Source organism: Danio rerio, chromosome 6 (assembly GCF_049306965.1).
Source record: "Danio rerio strain Tuebingen ecotype United States chromosome 6, GRCz12tu, whole genome shotgun sequence".
NCBI classification, from domain to species: domain Eukaryota; kingdom Metazoa; phylum Chordata; class Actinopteri; order Cypriniformes; family Danionidae; genus Danio; species Danio rerio.
The window spans coordinates 20650601-20664686 of NC_133181.1; the positions used below are offsets into that span (position 1 = coordinate 20650601).

Consider the following 14086-nt stretch of genomic DNA (forward strand, 5'->3'; position numbering starts at 1 on the left):
TTTCACACACTTTATTTCACCAGATATTATTTCTTATCCGTGATATTATTATTTCAAACTACTAAAATATCAATAAAAGTCACTTTGTGAAACTGCAGAGTTGAATTCTTTACATCAGAAGTGGACAGAGCAGAGATCAACACCTCATAATGCAATTCACAAACATAAATAAACAGAAAACACTTGTGTACTACGATCACAAAGGGGATTTTATTTTTATTCAGTATTGTTTCTCTACATCATGTGGTCAGATTTTGTTGAATTAACGTGCTTTAAAAATAAATTGAACATTGTAGATTGAACATTTTTAAAATTGCGAAGTATAAAATGAAGAAAAATGTGTAAATAAATACACTGTAGATGTGTCTCATTGTTTCATCAAAAGTTCTACGTACACTTGGAGTCTTAAAGGAAGCCTTTAGGCAAATATTCAAGTGCAAAAGCTGCACATGCATGCAGGAATGGGTCGTTTTTTTGCTTCCCCTTTTCTCATTCTAGCTTCCCCAAAATGCAAGGAAATGAGGATGAAGGAATTAAGGTAAAATCTATTTATATATTGAACAATTCTTAATCAGATTTAGTGAGAGTTCAGGGCTTGTTGTCGATGTTTGAATATAATTCTTTATATTAATAAAGCAAGATGGCATTTTCAAATACGGGAAATGTAAGCTCTTTTGTAGTAAAAAACAAATTCAAATAATCGGGCACCAAAATGAATTTGCAGAAGAAAAATGTCTGTTCCAAAAAACTTTTGTGAAAATGACATAATATGGGTGACATATTTTTTTCAGAATTATTTGCCCCCTGTTTATTTTTTCCCCAGTTTCTTTTTAATGGAGAGCAGATTTTGTCAACACATTTCTAATCATAATAGTTTTAATAACTCATTTCTAATAACTGGATTAATTTATCTTTGCCATGATGACAGAAAATAATATTTTTCTAGATATTTTAAAGACACTTCTATACAGCTTAAAGTGACATTTAAAGGCTTAACTAGGTTAATTAGGGTAACTAGGCAGGTTACCCAAAAAATGTAGCTTTAAGGGGCTAATAACATTGTCCTTAAAGTTGTTTAAAAATAATAACTGCTTTCATTCTAGCTGAAATAAAACAAATAAGACTTTCTCCAGAAGAAAAAATATTATCAGACATACTGTGAAAATTTCCTTGCTCTGCTAATAATCCTGACTTCAACTATATATATATATATATATATATATATATATATATATATATATATATATATATATATATATATATATATATATATATATATATATATATATATATATATATATATATGATATGTACAGTGGTCATTATAAATCAGTGCAAAAACATTTTTATCAATTTCTCAGTAAAAATAGTTCATGCATTTAGATGCAAAACAGATTTATTTAATGTATATATTTATTAAAATAATATTTTAGCCACCAAAGACTAAAATTTTTAAATATGAATTTAAACGAGACATTTGTGAGGGGTGTACGAGTACTTATATATGTTGAGTACTGTGTATATACACATACACACACACACACACACACACACACACACACACACACACACACACATATATATATATATATATATATATATATATATATATATATATACACACATGTGTGTGTGAAAATGCTCTAGACATGACCCTGTTATTTTGATTGAAAAGAAAAACAACTAATCAAATCATTTGTCTGGGTTTTGGACAGTTTTCAGCTGGAAACACTCAAGTGTGTATCTGGCAACACTGCCGTCAATCTGAGAATCTGAGAGCTCTTTTTTCCCCGCTGACACCTGAAAATTTATTAATTATTTCTTTATTACTATTAACAAAAAAATACAGAATTATACAGTAACACACAAAAACGGATCCCAGAGTGTGCATAAAAAACATTCAGTCATTAAAACTCTTACATTCCATTTCAAACATACTTCAAAATATCTTCTTTTGTGTACAACAGAAGAAGAAATCAACTCAAACATGTTTGAAACAGGTGGATGGAGAGTAAATGAAGTCAGAAATTAAATAACAATATACAGTAATATACAGAAACAAATGCCAGAGTGTACACACAAAACATTCAGCTATTAAACATCCTACATTTCTGAAGAATATTATCAGTCTTTGCCAATGACTGTAAAAAAGGCTGGAACTGACTGTGACGTCATCAAAACACGTCCTTGCTTAGCGCTGACTGAGCGACGGAAGTGCATACTTTTTACCAGAGTGTCGTTTCCTGAAGCGGGAACCTGTTTTATGGGAATAATCAAATATTTGCACGGCTGTTACCTGAGTAAGTTTAGCTGAATAATATGTTTTAACTGACCATTACCATTAATGGATAGGTTGCAGGGAAATAACCTTACATTAAACTGCAACTATAACGTTACTTGCTGAAGCCTCTTAAAATCTATCATCACAGTGTGGTTTTACGCATGTAAACCTGGCGTATAAAGAATTGTTTCGTTTCTGTAACCAGATAATCAAACAGAATAGAGCGCTTTCAAAAACGGGGCTGTTTGTTAATGCTACCTCACGTTACCACCATTAACGTTCTTCTGTTAACGTTAAGTCCGTATTGCTGGTGAAACCACTTAACGTTACCATTGTTGCGTGCCAGTGTCATAATGTTTGCTACATTCAGATGATATGAATGTGTTTTATTTAGACTAAAATGAGTTTGTTTGGGACAAACACGGGCTTTGGGTCTGGAGGGACCGGTGTATTTGGCAGTACCACCACAGACAGCCATAATCCAATGAAGGTAAATACAGAAATGTTATGTCTGTCAAAATTTAGATATGTGAATGGGAAGTAATATGAGGTGTCGTTGATAACAGGATGTTGAAGTAACTTCGCCACCCGATGATAGCATAAGCTGCTTGGCATTTAGTCCTCCTACGATGCCTGGGAACTTTCTCATCGGAGGTTCGTGGGCCAATGACGTAAGTCGTTATCGTAGCTGCATTTTGTGTCAGCGTCTCTGTATTTTTTTTACAACCTCAACTGTGATATTCACTATTGTTAATATGTTTTTACATGTTAAAATGTTTTCATTTCATATACATTTCGAATGATTGGATCTTAAAGTAGTGTTAAAAATCTTGCTGTCAGTTTGTAATTGCTACATTCTGTATTGTTTTGTTCAGGTACGGTGTTGGGAAGTGCAAGATAATGGTCAGACTGTCCCTAAAGCCCAACAGATGCACACTGGCCCAGTACTGGATGTGTGCTGGAGTGATGTAAGATTATAATTTTAAATATTAGTTATCTTAAAAGTGCACAGATGACTTGTTAAAATTTAAATGTTAAGTAGGTAAAGTATTTGCACAGGAATCAAAATTAAAATCATGAAAACATGTTCACTGATAAATAAAAACCAGCACTGACTTATTTTGCTGGTTAAACAGATTAAACATTGCACTTGCATAGAACCCTTTAATGTACACTAAATAAAAGCCACAATATGATTTTTGCGCAAAATATAATCGTCTTTAAAATCTCTAATTTTCACTCCTACTTATTTGGTATGTTTATGGTTAGTGTGAGTTGTTTTGGTTTGTGATTTCTTAAACTGAAAAGAGGTGTTTACAGATGAATAACTGAATAACTACTAGGTACTGAAATTTTACACCCTCTTATCTGCTTTTGTGTTTTGCATGAAAAGGATGGTAGTAAAGTCTTTACAGCTTCTTGTGATAAAACTGCCAAGATGTGGGATCTGAACAGCAATCAGGCCATTCAGATAGCTCAAGTAAGGAGTTTGTGTTCATTTTATGTTTTTGTGCTTATGAATTGACCTAATTAAAGCTTTTTTATAGCAAAACCTGTACTTTTTGTGTGTAATTTAATAGGTTCTACAATTTTTTTTCAGCATGAAGGTCCAATCAGGACAATTCACTGGATTAAAGCACCAAACTACAGCTGTATTATGACTGGCAGTTGGGACAAAACTTTGAAGGTGCTGGAACTCCTCCTCATTAGATTAAGACAGCAATCATGGTCATGAGATGACCTAATGACCTAACAGCAATTCTATTGTAGCCTTAGTCTAGAGTAGGTTAACAACTGTTTCTGTAATATCATAATTGTTTATTTTTCTTGACAGTTTTGGGATACACGTTCCCCAAACCCAATGATGTCCCTCCAGATGCCAGAGAGGTGTTATTGTGCCGATGTGGTAAATTAATTTATTATTATTTTTTTTATTGTTGAATTCATTTGCCTAGTTTGGATAATTACTTAGTTTAGTGTGTGTACTTGTTAAGAAAAATACATCTCTTCCTTATTATCTGTACTGTGACATTGTCCTTAGGCAGTACATGATATCTAAAATATTTTTTTCTGAAATTTGATTTGTATTTTTGTTTTTGGATTGTATTTTCTAGGTATATCCCATGGCTGTTGTAGCCACTGCGGAACGTGGTCTTATTGTTTATCAGTTGGAAAATCAGCCTTCAGAGTTTCGACGTATAGAGTCACCTCTTAAGCATCAGGTCAATATATAATCATTTGTCATGTTAACATTAAAAATCTTTGTGTTTTGTGGCAATGTGATGGATTTTCCAGCTCTGCAAATGCTGTTGCAAATATGTTGGCTGTATGTCACTTGTGTGTTCTGTTCAACAGCACCGCTGTGTGGCTATCTTTAAGGACAAACAGAGTAAGCCTACTGGATTTGCCCTGGGCAGCATTGAGGGACGAGTTGCCATTCATTACATAAATCCACCTAACCCGTGAGTTTATATTTAACCTATTTTCCAATCTCAAGTAATTTGTGGCTGGTCTGTAAATTGAACATCTAATATGTCTTTTTACCCAGAGCCAAGGACAATTTCACCTTTAAGTGCCACAGGTCCAATGGAACCAATACTGCCACACCCCAAGATATCTATGCTGTGAGTGTTCTAGGTTTTGTCAATTTTTGAAACGCAATGGATTGCTTAGGGACTGAATGTATTCTGAGCCTGACCAGTGTTGGAATAATAAAGACAAAAGCAAGTAAAACATAATTTGTACAAACTTTATGCTGCATTTTTTTGTTGTTTAGCAAACAGAAACAGTCTACTTGTTTTTCTTTTCTTTGTTGTAGGTGAATGCTATCTCCTTTCACCCTGTCCATGGCACACTGGCGACAGTAGGCTCTGATGGGCGCTTCAGTTTCTGGGATAAAGATGCCCGTACTAAGCTGAAGACTTCTGAACAATTAGATCAACCAATAACAGCTTGTTGCTTCAATCACAATGGGAATATATTTGCCTATGCATCAAGTTATGACTGGTCCAAGGTACAATATTTGTATATATTTATCAGCTGTGTTATCAGCTATGTTATTTGTTAATATGATAACTTGCTCTGACTTTCCGTATTGTGGAATGTCCTGCTTTGGTATATCATGATACTTAAGTTGCTTTTAGCTTACAAGGATAAATTCCAAAGAAATGCTTAACCGTTTCTAAAATGATACATAGAAAGAAGATGCTGTTGTGAATGAAAGGAATGTTGAATCAATTTGGATTGACTCAACCAAAATCCATTGATATATATATATATATATATATATATATATATATATATATATATATATATATATATATATATATATATATATATCAGAAAGTTGTAAACACACATGCTATTATATTAAAGGATAAAGAATCAAAGCAACTCCTCATCTGAATCCACATGTCCTTTGTAAAATTGTATGTTTATAACCTCCTGTGGCTGCTCACAAGTATAACAGTTTTTGACACTGGGAAATGTATACATTGGTTAACAGAAAAGTGTATTTTTGCTATAGCTTTTTGTCCACACAAAAAATGCTGCAAAAATATTGCTAATATAATGGAAACAAGTTTATTGAAGTTTGCATATCGTTGTAACTGTTTTATATGTGTACTTCTATTGATCTGTGCTTTTATTTCTTTTGCTTTTTTAACAGGGACATGAATATTACAATCCCCAGAAAAAGAATTACATCTTCTTGCGGAATGCAGCTGAGGAACTGAAACCACGGAACAAGAAATGGTGAGAGCTGGATATCCTTTACCGTGGAGACTGTGTCTTTCATCAAGCAAGGGCAGGAGCGGGTGTGCTGCCTAACTTGCTCTTACTTTCCGTATTGTGGAATGTCCTGCTTTGGTATATCATGATACTTAAGTTGCTTTTAGCTTACAAGGATAAATTCCAAAGAAATGCTTAACCGTTTCTAAAATGATACATAGAAAGAAGATGCTGTTGTGAATGAAAGGAATGTTGAATCAATTTGGATTGATTCAACCAAAATCCATTGAAAACTTTGGAAAGCCATTATAGAAATTAAAGCCATGTTATGAAAAGTCTACTTTTACCAGACAAGTGGGGGACAAGTCAAATGTGGCAAATCTCAAGGGTTTTAACATCAAGTGTTAAGTCACAGTTTAGACAAATAAGGCAAGTAAAGTCAGGGGTTCACACAAACCAAGTACTGATAAGATCCAAGACAAGTCAAATTACTAAACTAAATGGAGATTAAAACAAAAAATTTGATACATTTATTTATAAAGTGAAAAGAATTATTCTCCAAAACAAGCAGATCTTTTGCAGAATCATTTAGTTAATTTCAGCAAAATATAATTTGAAATGTTATAATTTAACAGTCCAGTAAAGAGTTACGAAGCTTAATAATCTTTTCTGTGGTGGAAGCACAATATGCACAGTTCATCTCACACATTCTGTAAACATCCTGTCTGTGAAGCCCATAACATATGGTAAAGTATAGAAGGGATACGGCTGCGGTATTCAGACATCTGTATAGCATTTTTTTGACTGGCACCACCATTCTGAGTCTTTTTGCATTGCTTAGCGATGAGCTGTAGAGCATCTGGTGTGCCACCTGCTTCAGGCAACAGTGTTTCAATTTACTGTGTTGAAGAGATCAAATTCACAGTGACCGTATTCTTGTCTAACTTGTATGACTACAAATGATGGAGTGATTTCTTCACTGTCTCCATGTTAGCTTACTATTATACAGTATAAGCTGGCTGCTATTTAGCTCCCACACAAATAGAGGTGCACTTACTGCAATTTTCTTGACTGATTTAGATTTTTTGGTAAGTGTGACATGCCAATATCGATTTTTGCTGAGTTTTCTTTATAAGAACTACAATTATAACTAATAATGATAATTAAATAATATTCATAATAAAAAAATAAACATCACAGTTCCTTCAACATGCATTAATAACATTTCAAAAACATGTAATTTTTTGTTTTTTACTTCACTTTTACTTGCTTATTTGACAATAGTCCAAAGAAAAGCATATTCTTGCATTATATTGTCGTAATATATTTCATTTAATAATTCTATAGCATTTTTTGTTATTGTTTTATGGACAGGCCTACTTCTTTTCTGATTTTTTTTACTTTTCTGTTGCGCAATTGCTGACATCTTTGTGATGTTTTCTCTTTTCTAACAGGATAATTACTGTCATAGCACATTTCTTTCCTCCACAGAAAGTATTTTGAAAATAGCTTGAAAGAAAAAGCATTTATTATGACTTAAATCATATATTAAATGTTTAACAGGTCACATTATTCAGTTAAAATTAGCATTATTAACAAGGAGCAAGAGAGCCTGCTCAGATGGACGTGTCAGCTCATAAATTCTCATCAAGATTTTATCATGTGCAAGGTTAGCATGTAATAAGCTGAGATTCTTGACTTGACAGACAGGGCTCAAAAATAAACAACTCTGGTCATGTCTTTTCAAGCTACGCCAACTGTTATATTATAATATTCCCAATAGAAAATCTGCTTACAAGACATGTTCAATAATATCATTCTACCGAGAAAAAACGGTAGAATGGATCAACCAAGGACAAATTATAACATTAAATTCAGTAATCTTTACAGATATTAGTAAAATTGACTATAAAATAATTACTCCATGACATTCATTGTAGTTCCTGAAATGTTGCATGTCAGACTTGAGTCGAGTCATCTGACTTAAGCTTGGTGTAGCTAGGGGTCCATTAACTAATAATAAAAGTAAAGACTCAGTAGTCCACTTTAAAATGAATGCTCTACAGTACTGGGGCATAAAGTAAAAGTGGTTATGTTAAATCTCCTGACCAACCACAGATATTTCTGCTGTGCTCCTGAACACAGTGGTTATTCAGCCCATGACTTGCTCCCTTATTGCCTGCAGCTGGTCACTACATCTGGCCCTATGTGGGGTTGAGTCGACTAACTGGTCTGGAATATTTAGCATGCTAGATATTGGATTTTTGTCTGCGAGGTGTTGGCGATACATCAGCGAGCCTCTTTGATGTGTCGTTTAGTAGTTCGCACATAAAGACTGCTGAGATCTGCCTGTACCCCAAAGATTTTTTTTGCAATCACAGCCCGATCTGTCGGTGAGCTCATTAACTAGCAAATCAGGCTTAAAATCCTGTAATGTGAACTTGGCGTTACACTAAGAGCTTCTCTTCCATTCTATGACACATGAAACGAAAGCTTATACATTATTTGTGATGATGCTGAGTGCAGAGATTTGATGTCAGTGTGGCATGCAAAGAGCTTTACAAGCATACCATCATAACGGATTAATTGAAATTGTCATGTCAACAAGATGGCAGGGAATTGCAGAGATTATGCAAACATCATTGATGTGATCAGATGTTTTACTAACTGCTGTTTTGTGAAGATGGACTTTTTTGTTTGTTTATTTTTGAGTGTGCAGCACATTTACATATTCATTTAAACCTTTCTCAGAGTGTGGACTGCGTTCTACACAGAGAATGGAATTTAGTTTTTTAAACAGGTGATTTAACAGACAGTAAAACGACATGGATGAATACATGAAATGCAAAATTCGCATGCCTTTAAGCTTGAGATGCAAAGCTAACAGTTTAATTTAGTGTATAAGTTTTATTTTTCGAGTTATTATTTATGTAAAAAATTTCAAAATGTTTGTTGCCAGCAAAAATATAAAAATATATATTTCAGATTTTTTTCTGTAATGCAAGACAAAGGTCACTGATTGACCATGTTTACAGTTTTGTTCCTTTTCTTGTACTAACATGCTAATTATCCGTTACTTGACTGTTCACTGACATATTTATTGGAGAAATTCCTTAAAACAGGAATATGATTTGTAAAACTTTTGGAATTGGCCGGTCAGAAAATAAAGACGTAATAATTGTTAAGCATTATGTCTTTTTCACCATGTGTACAATTTTGCTCAAGGGAAACACGAGCCAAAAAAAATCTCTTTTGAAAAGCAGAATGCTGTATTGACTGACGCCTGCCCCTCCTTGTCTTTAGATTCGTCAAGCTTCGCATCACATCTCGAGGACCTGCATTAGTGTGTAAATATGGGAGAGCGACTTCAATTTGGCTAACACCTGGACCAATGGCATGGCGTTGCATTGTATTATTTTTATGGACCAGTCAGAAGGGGCCAACTGCTCTTAAGCAATGGTCATGTAAGCAGTGGCTTTTTTACGATTGAGGAGGCCATGCTTAAGTATTTCTGGCTTAATTGATGTACCTTCATTGTTTGTTCATAATTTTACAATTACTTGCAAATATTACATTTTTTATGTGCTGCCTTACAAAGGAGTGCATTTTCACACTTTCTTTCTCTCCTTGGTGTAAAATGAAATCAATAATAAATCTGTCTTAAGCTTTCTCTGCATTTAAACATTGCACTTGTCTTATTGTCATTAAAATCCCACATACACATTTATATGTCTATATTAATTAACTAATCTAGGATTGAAACAACATACAAATGCTATAAAAAAGTATTTCTGGTCGCTGAGGATCTTCCGAAAATTACTTTTTATTCAAATTAAGTTACAATTTCAGGAATCTTTAACAGTTTAGCATCATATGAAAAGTGGTCAAGTAACTGTACAAACCCAAATTAGAAAAAGTTGGGACAGTATGGAGAACACAAATAAAAAAGAAAGCAGTGATTAACAAATTAACTTTGACTTCATTTCATCTGTAATTAATCATCCTTTCCTGTCATTCAGATCTGCAACACATTCCAAAAAAAAAAAAAAAGTTGAGACAGGAGCAGTTTAGGGCTAGTAATCAGTTAAATTGGTTAAATGATGGGATTTAAAAGAGGTGATGTCAACAGGTGATGGTAATTATGATTTGGTACAAAAGCAGCATCCAAGAAAGGTCTAGTCCTCTAGGAACAAAGATGGGCAGAAGATTACCAGTTTGCCAACAAATACTTGAGAAACTTAATAAAATGTTTGAAAACAATGTTCCTCAAAGGAAGATCGGAAGACATTTGGATATTTCACATTTAACAGTGCATAACATAATTAAAATTTTCAGTAAATCTGGAGGAAATTCACTGCATAAAGGACAAGGGTCTGCATGCTGAACAACTGTGATCTCTCCTCAGGTGGCACTGCATCAAGAATATTCATTCATCTATAAGCAATATCATCATATGGACTCAGGACTACTTTGGCAAACCTTTAATTACCACAATACATAGTTATCGCCTCAAATGCCAGTTAAAACTACTTTACCAAAAGGTAGCCCTATCTTAACAGTTGTAACCGTGTCCAGAAGCATCATCGATTTCTGAGCTGGACTATCACACAGTGGAAATGTACTGTGGTCATATGAACAAATATTTCAGGTATGTTTTCGGAGAAATGGACGCTGTGTGCTCCAGACCTAAGAAGAAAATAATAATTCAGACTGTTATCAGCAACAAGTCCAAAAGCCAGGGTCTGTCATAGTATGGGATTGTGCCAGTGCCCTTGGCAAAGGTAACTTGCACTTCTGTGATGGCACCATTAATGCTGAAAAGTACATAGAGATTTTGGAGCACAAAATGGTGTCTTCTTTTCCAGGCACGCCCATGCATATTTCAACAAGACAATGCAAAAGCACATTCTGCACAAAGTCCTGGCTGTGGAGAAAGAGAGTACAGGTACTTTGCTGGCCTGCCTGCAGAACTGACCTGTCTCCAATAGAGAATCTAGTGCATTTTGAAGTGCAAAATGCAACAACGAAGACCCTGTATTGTTGCCCATTTTAAGACTTGTTTGCTGTAAAAATGGGAAAATATTACACCTGGAACACTTCATCACTTAGTGTCTTTAGTCCCTAAATGTCATTTAAGTTTTGTGAAAAAGAATGGAAACATTACAAAGTGGTGAATGCTTTACCGTTCCAACTTTTTTAATTGTGTGGCAAGACCCTACATTGGAATGTTTATTTAAAAAATCTGCAATGAAATCCAAGTCAAATTTAGAAATTACTTTTTTCTTTCTTTTGCGTTTTTCAAACTGTCCCAACTTTTTCTGATTTAGAGGTGTGTGTGTGTGTGTGTGTGTCAGTCAAACATTCAACCCATATTAAGCATTGCTGTTTGTAAGTCAATCAATTGTACGGTAGGGCACAAAATATAGTTCAAACAAGTATTTGGAAAATCAGATAGCTTGGAGTCATAAATGCCATAAGCTGTTACCCATATCTAACTAGCAGATATGGCCAAATAAGACATCTTGTAAAAGATATAGAGAAGTATAATTTTTCTTCTTTTTTTCCACTGCAAAGTGCTCGTTAGTGCACACAATGTGCTGATACTGTAAGAGTTGAAATATTGCAAATATTTTGAAATCTAGTGACTCCACAACCCAGCAGGTGGGAATGCGGGAAAAACCAGTTCCTGCTGCATTTGCATCTGAGTCTGCTGAAGCTCGGCTTCAACCACCCCAACTCACGCATATGGTCATTTCAATGTTTGAATGTTCTAGATTAACCAAACTGACTTTAACTATCATGTTTGATATCATTTGAAATGTCTCAGTGCGATTGGTACAATGGTCTCATTCTCTCAGAAACAGACATGATCAAACTAATAAATATATAACTTCAGGCATCTTTTGAACCACTGTGAAGGGTGTGACTTTTCCACTAAGTGTGAATGCCTTTTGTTATACACACACCCCCTTTCTTGAGGGAATTCTTGGATTATTTAAGGTAAGGTTTGAGAAAGGCTCAGGGCGATTCTGCCTAACCAGATCAGCCCATAACATGGAGCCTGCTCCATGTTATGTATATTTCAAAGTCAGGATATGCATCTTTTCATCTTGGATTTGTCTTTGATAATTTGATGTTTTCTATTGATCGTTTATGAATTGACTGATTGAATTTGGCATAATACTTTTACCTGACTAATAAATTATGTTTTGAATTATTCAAACCTCGTGTTATTATCACTGATAAATGTTGTTGTCCATAGCACTTCAAGCCACTGTACAGGTTGATAACGGACTAAAACATGTTAGACGGAGCAGCGTGGCACGCTATACAATGTTGTTAGAGATCCGACTAACAAATTGGCATTAATTCAAGTATACTTAGACTGCAAAAGGCCAACTATTTAGAACAACAAAATATTGTTGAAACTACTTTAAATGTGGATATTTAGGCCTTCATCTAAAAACTTTTAATCCTGTGCGATTATTATTAAAATACTTTGTCTTGATTAAGTAGATAACAGATCTATGGGGACCACATAAAAATCTCCTAAATTGAGTAAGTAGGGTTCTGCCTTTTTAGGAGAGTGGTTAATCGCCTCTGTTTAATGAGCAAGACTGACAAGCTTGTATTAAGAGATTGTATACCCGGCCGGTGCAAGACTCGAGATGCTATAGGAATCTGAGTAAATGAGAATAAGTGATAATAACAAATCAAAAGAATATTCAATCATAATCTAAAATAATGTGAAAGGAAACAAAATAATCTTATCAATGTTTTATAATTGGAGTCAGATAAAACGAGGATAAATATATTAATATTCTAAACCACCTCATACTAAAATTGGAGTCAGATATGAGTTAAGTTTAATATAGATCAACATTGTGCACTGGAAAGACAGAACATGCAGTGAACCTTCATCCACCAGTGGATACCGTCATTGGACCGACTGGGTGGACCCTACAATACTGAGGAGAGGAAACTGTTGAATAAGTCATGGTTTTGCTTTATCTGTTCACAAAAATAATATTCTGATTTAACCACTAAAAGTATATGATTTGGCAATGTTTTATTATTTTCTGGACTTTAAACAAGTCGAGAATCTTGCTTGATAATGAGGGAGCTCTCAGATATTACCTAAAATATCTTAAGATGAATGAAGGTCTTAGAGGTCTAGACATGATGGTGAGTAATTAATTACAATTTTTGGCTGAACTAACACTTTAACTGTATGAAGGACATAATGTATTCCTAGAAATATCAGATCAATTTTGTCAAATATTGTAAAGCCCATCCATGAGTCTGTGATCTTTCACCAAAGTGAAGCTTCTTTCATAGAGTTTGTATTTCAGCTCCAGGATAGTTCAATTAATGGCCATGGCTTTCTTTCTAATTTGGATTCTGCTGGGGTGGGCTTCCGACTGATATACAGTATATGATTCTTCAAGCATGACTTATGATTGCACCCAGGCTGGTGTCTGAAGCATCAGTCTGGAGGTGAAAGCGACAGCCAAAAGGACCTGTGATGATGCTAGGGCATTCTTTATTCTTCAGGGTCAGGAATGTCTGGGGCTTCAGAGCTTACTTGGGCTCTTCTTTTCTCATCACATCTGTAAATAAGCTGATTATAGACTGATTATAGAATAAACGAACCATTGACAGTAGCCAGCTAATTTCAGAAAGGGACGTACCTGGGATTTAGTGGAGGCCCAGGCTGTTGGACAGCTTACAGCTGACCCAGTCCATTTTCCACGACTCTTCCGGGTTGGCAATGACTTTGAACATGAGCAAGTATGTGTCCATGTTGTCCAGGTCATTAAGTTTCATCAGATGTTGGTGTGCCTGAGATTGGGTCTCAGCCAGTTGCTAGGGTTTTGCCTGTAGATAACAGGTCTAAGTTGTCAAGCGGCTTGTTTTTTCTCTCTTTTTTTTTCACATTCTCTACATCTTCTGACAAGAACAACGAAAGGGACAGGAAAGAGTATGTGAAACAGGTATAGCAGGTGGTGGGGCCTTCAATGGTGCAGATACTCGTGCTCCAGCTCCAGTGTGCAGTCTGTGTACAGACATAGTGAG

The 14086-nt window shown here is 34.8% G+C and overlaps 1 protein-coding gene across 2 annotated transcripts; it reads left to right on the plus strand.

The window, feature by feature from the left end:
* Positions 1–2203: 2203 nt before the first annotated feature.
* On the plus strand, positions 2204–9692 carry rae1 (ribonucleic acid export 1). Of its 2 annotated transcripts, NM_200998.1 has the most exon segments (13): positions 2230–2300; positions 2676–2771; positions 2848–2952; positions 3157–3249; positions 3675–3761; positions 3882–3968; positions 4116–4187; positions 4396–4503; positions 4637–4743; positions 4830–4905; positions 5100–5294; positions 5949–6034; positions 9314–9692. In NM_200998.1, coding segments are annotated over 12 exon segments (1107 nt in total). In that variant the 5' UTR covers positions 2230–2300; positions 2676–2681; the 3' UTR covers positions 9315–9692.
* Positions 9693–14086: the final 4394 nt, after the last annotated feature.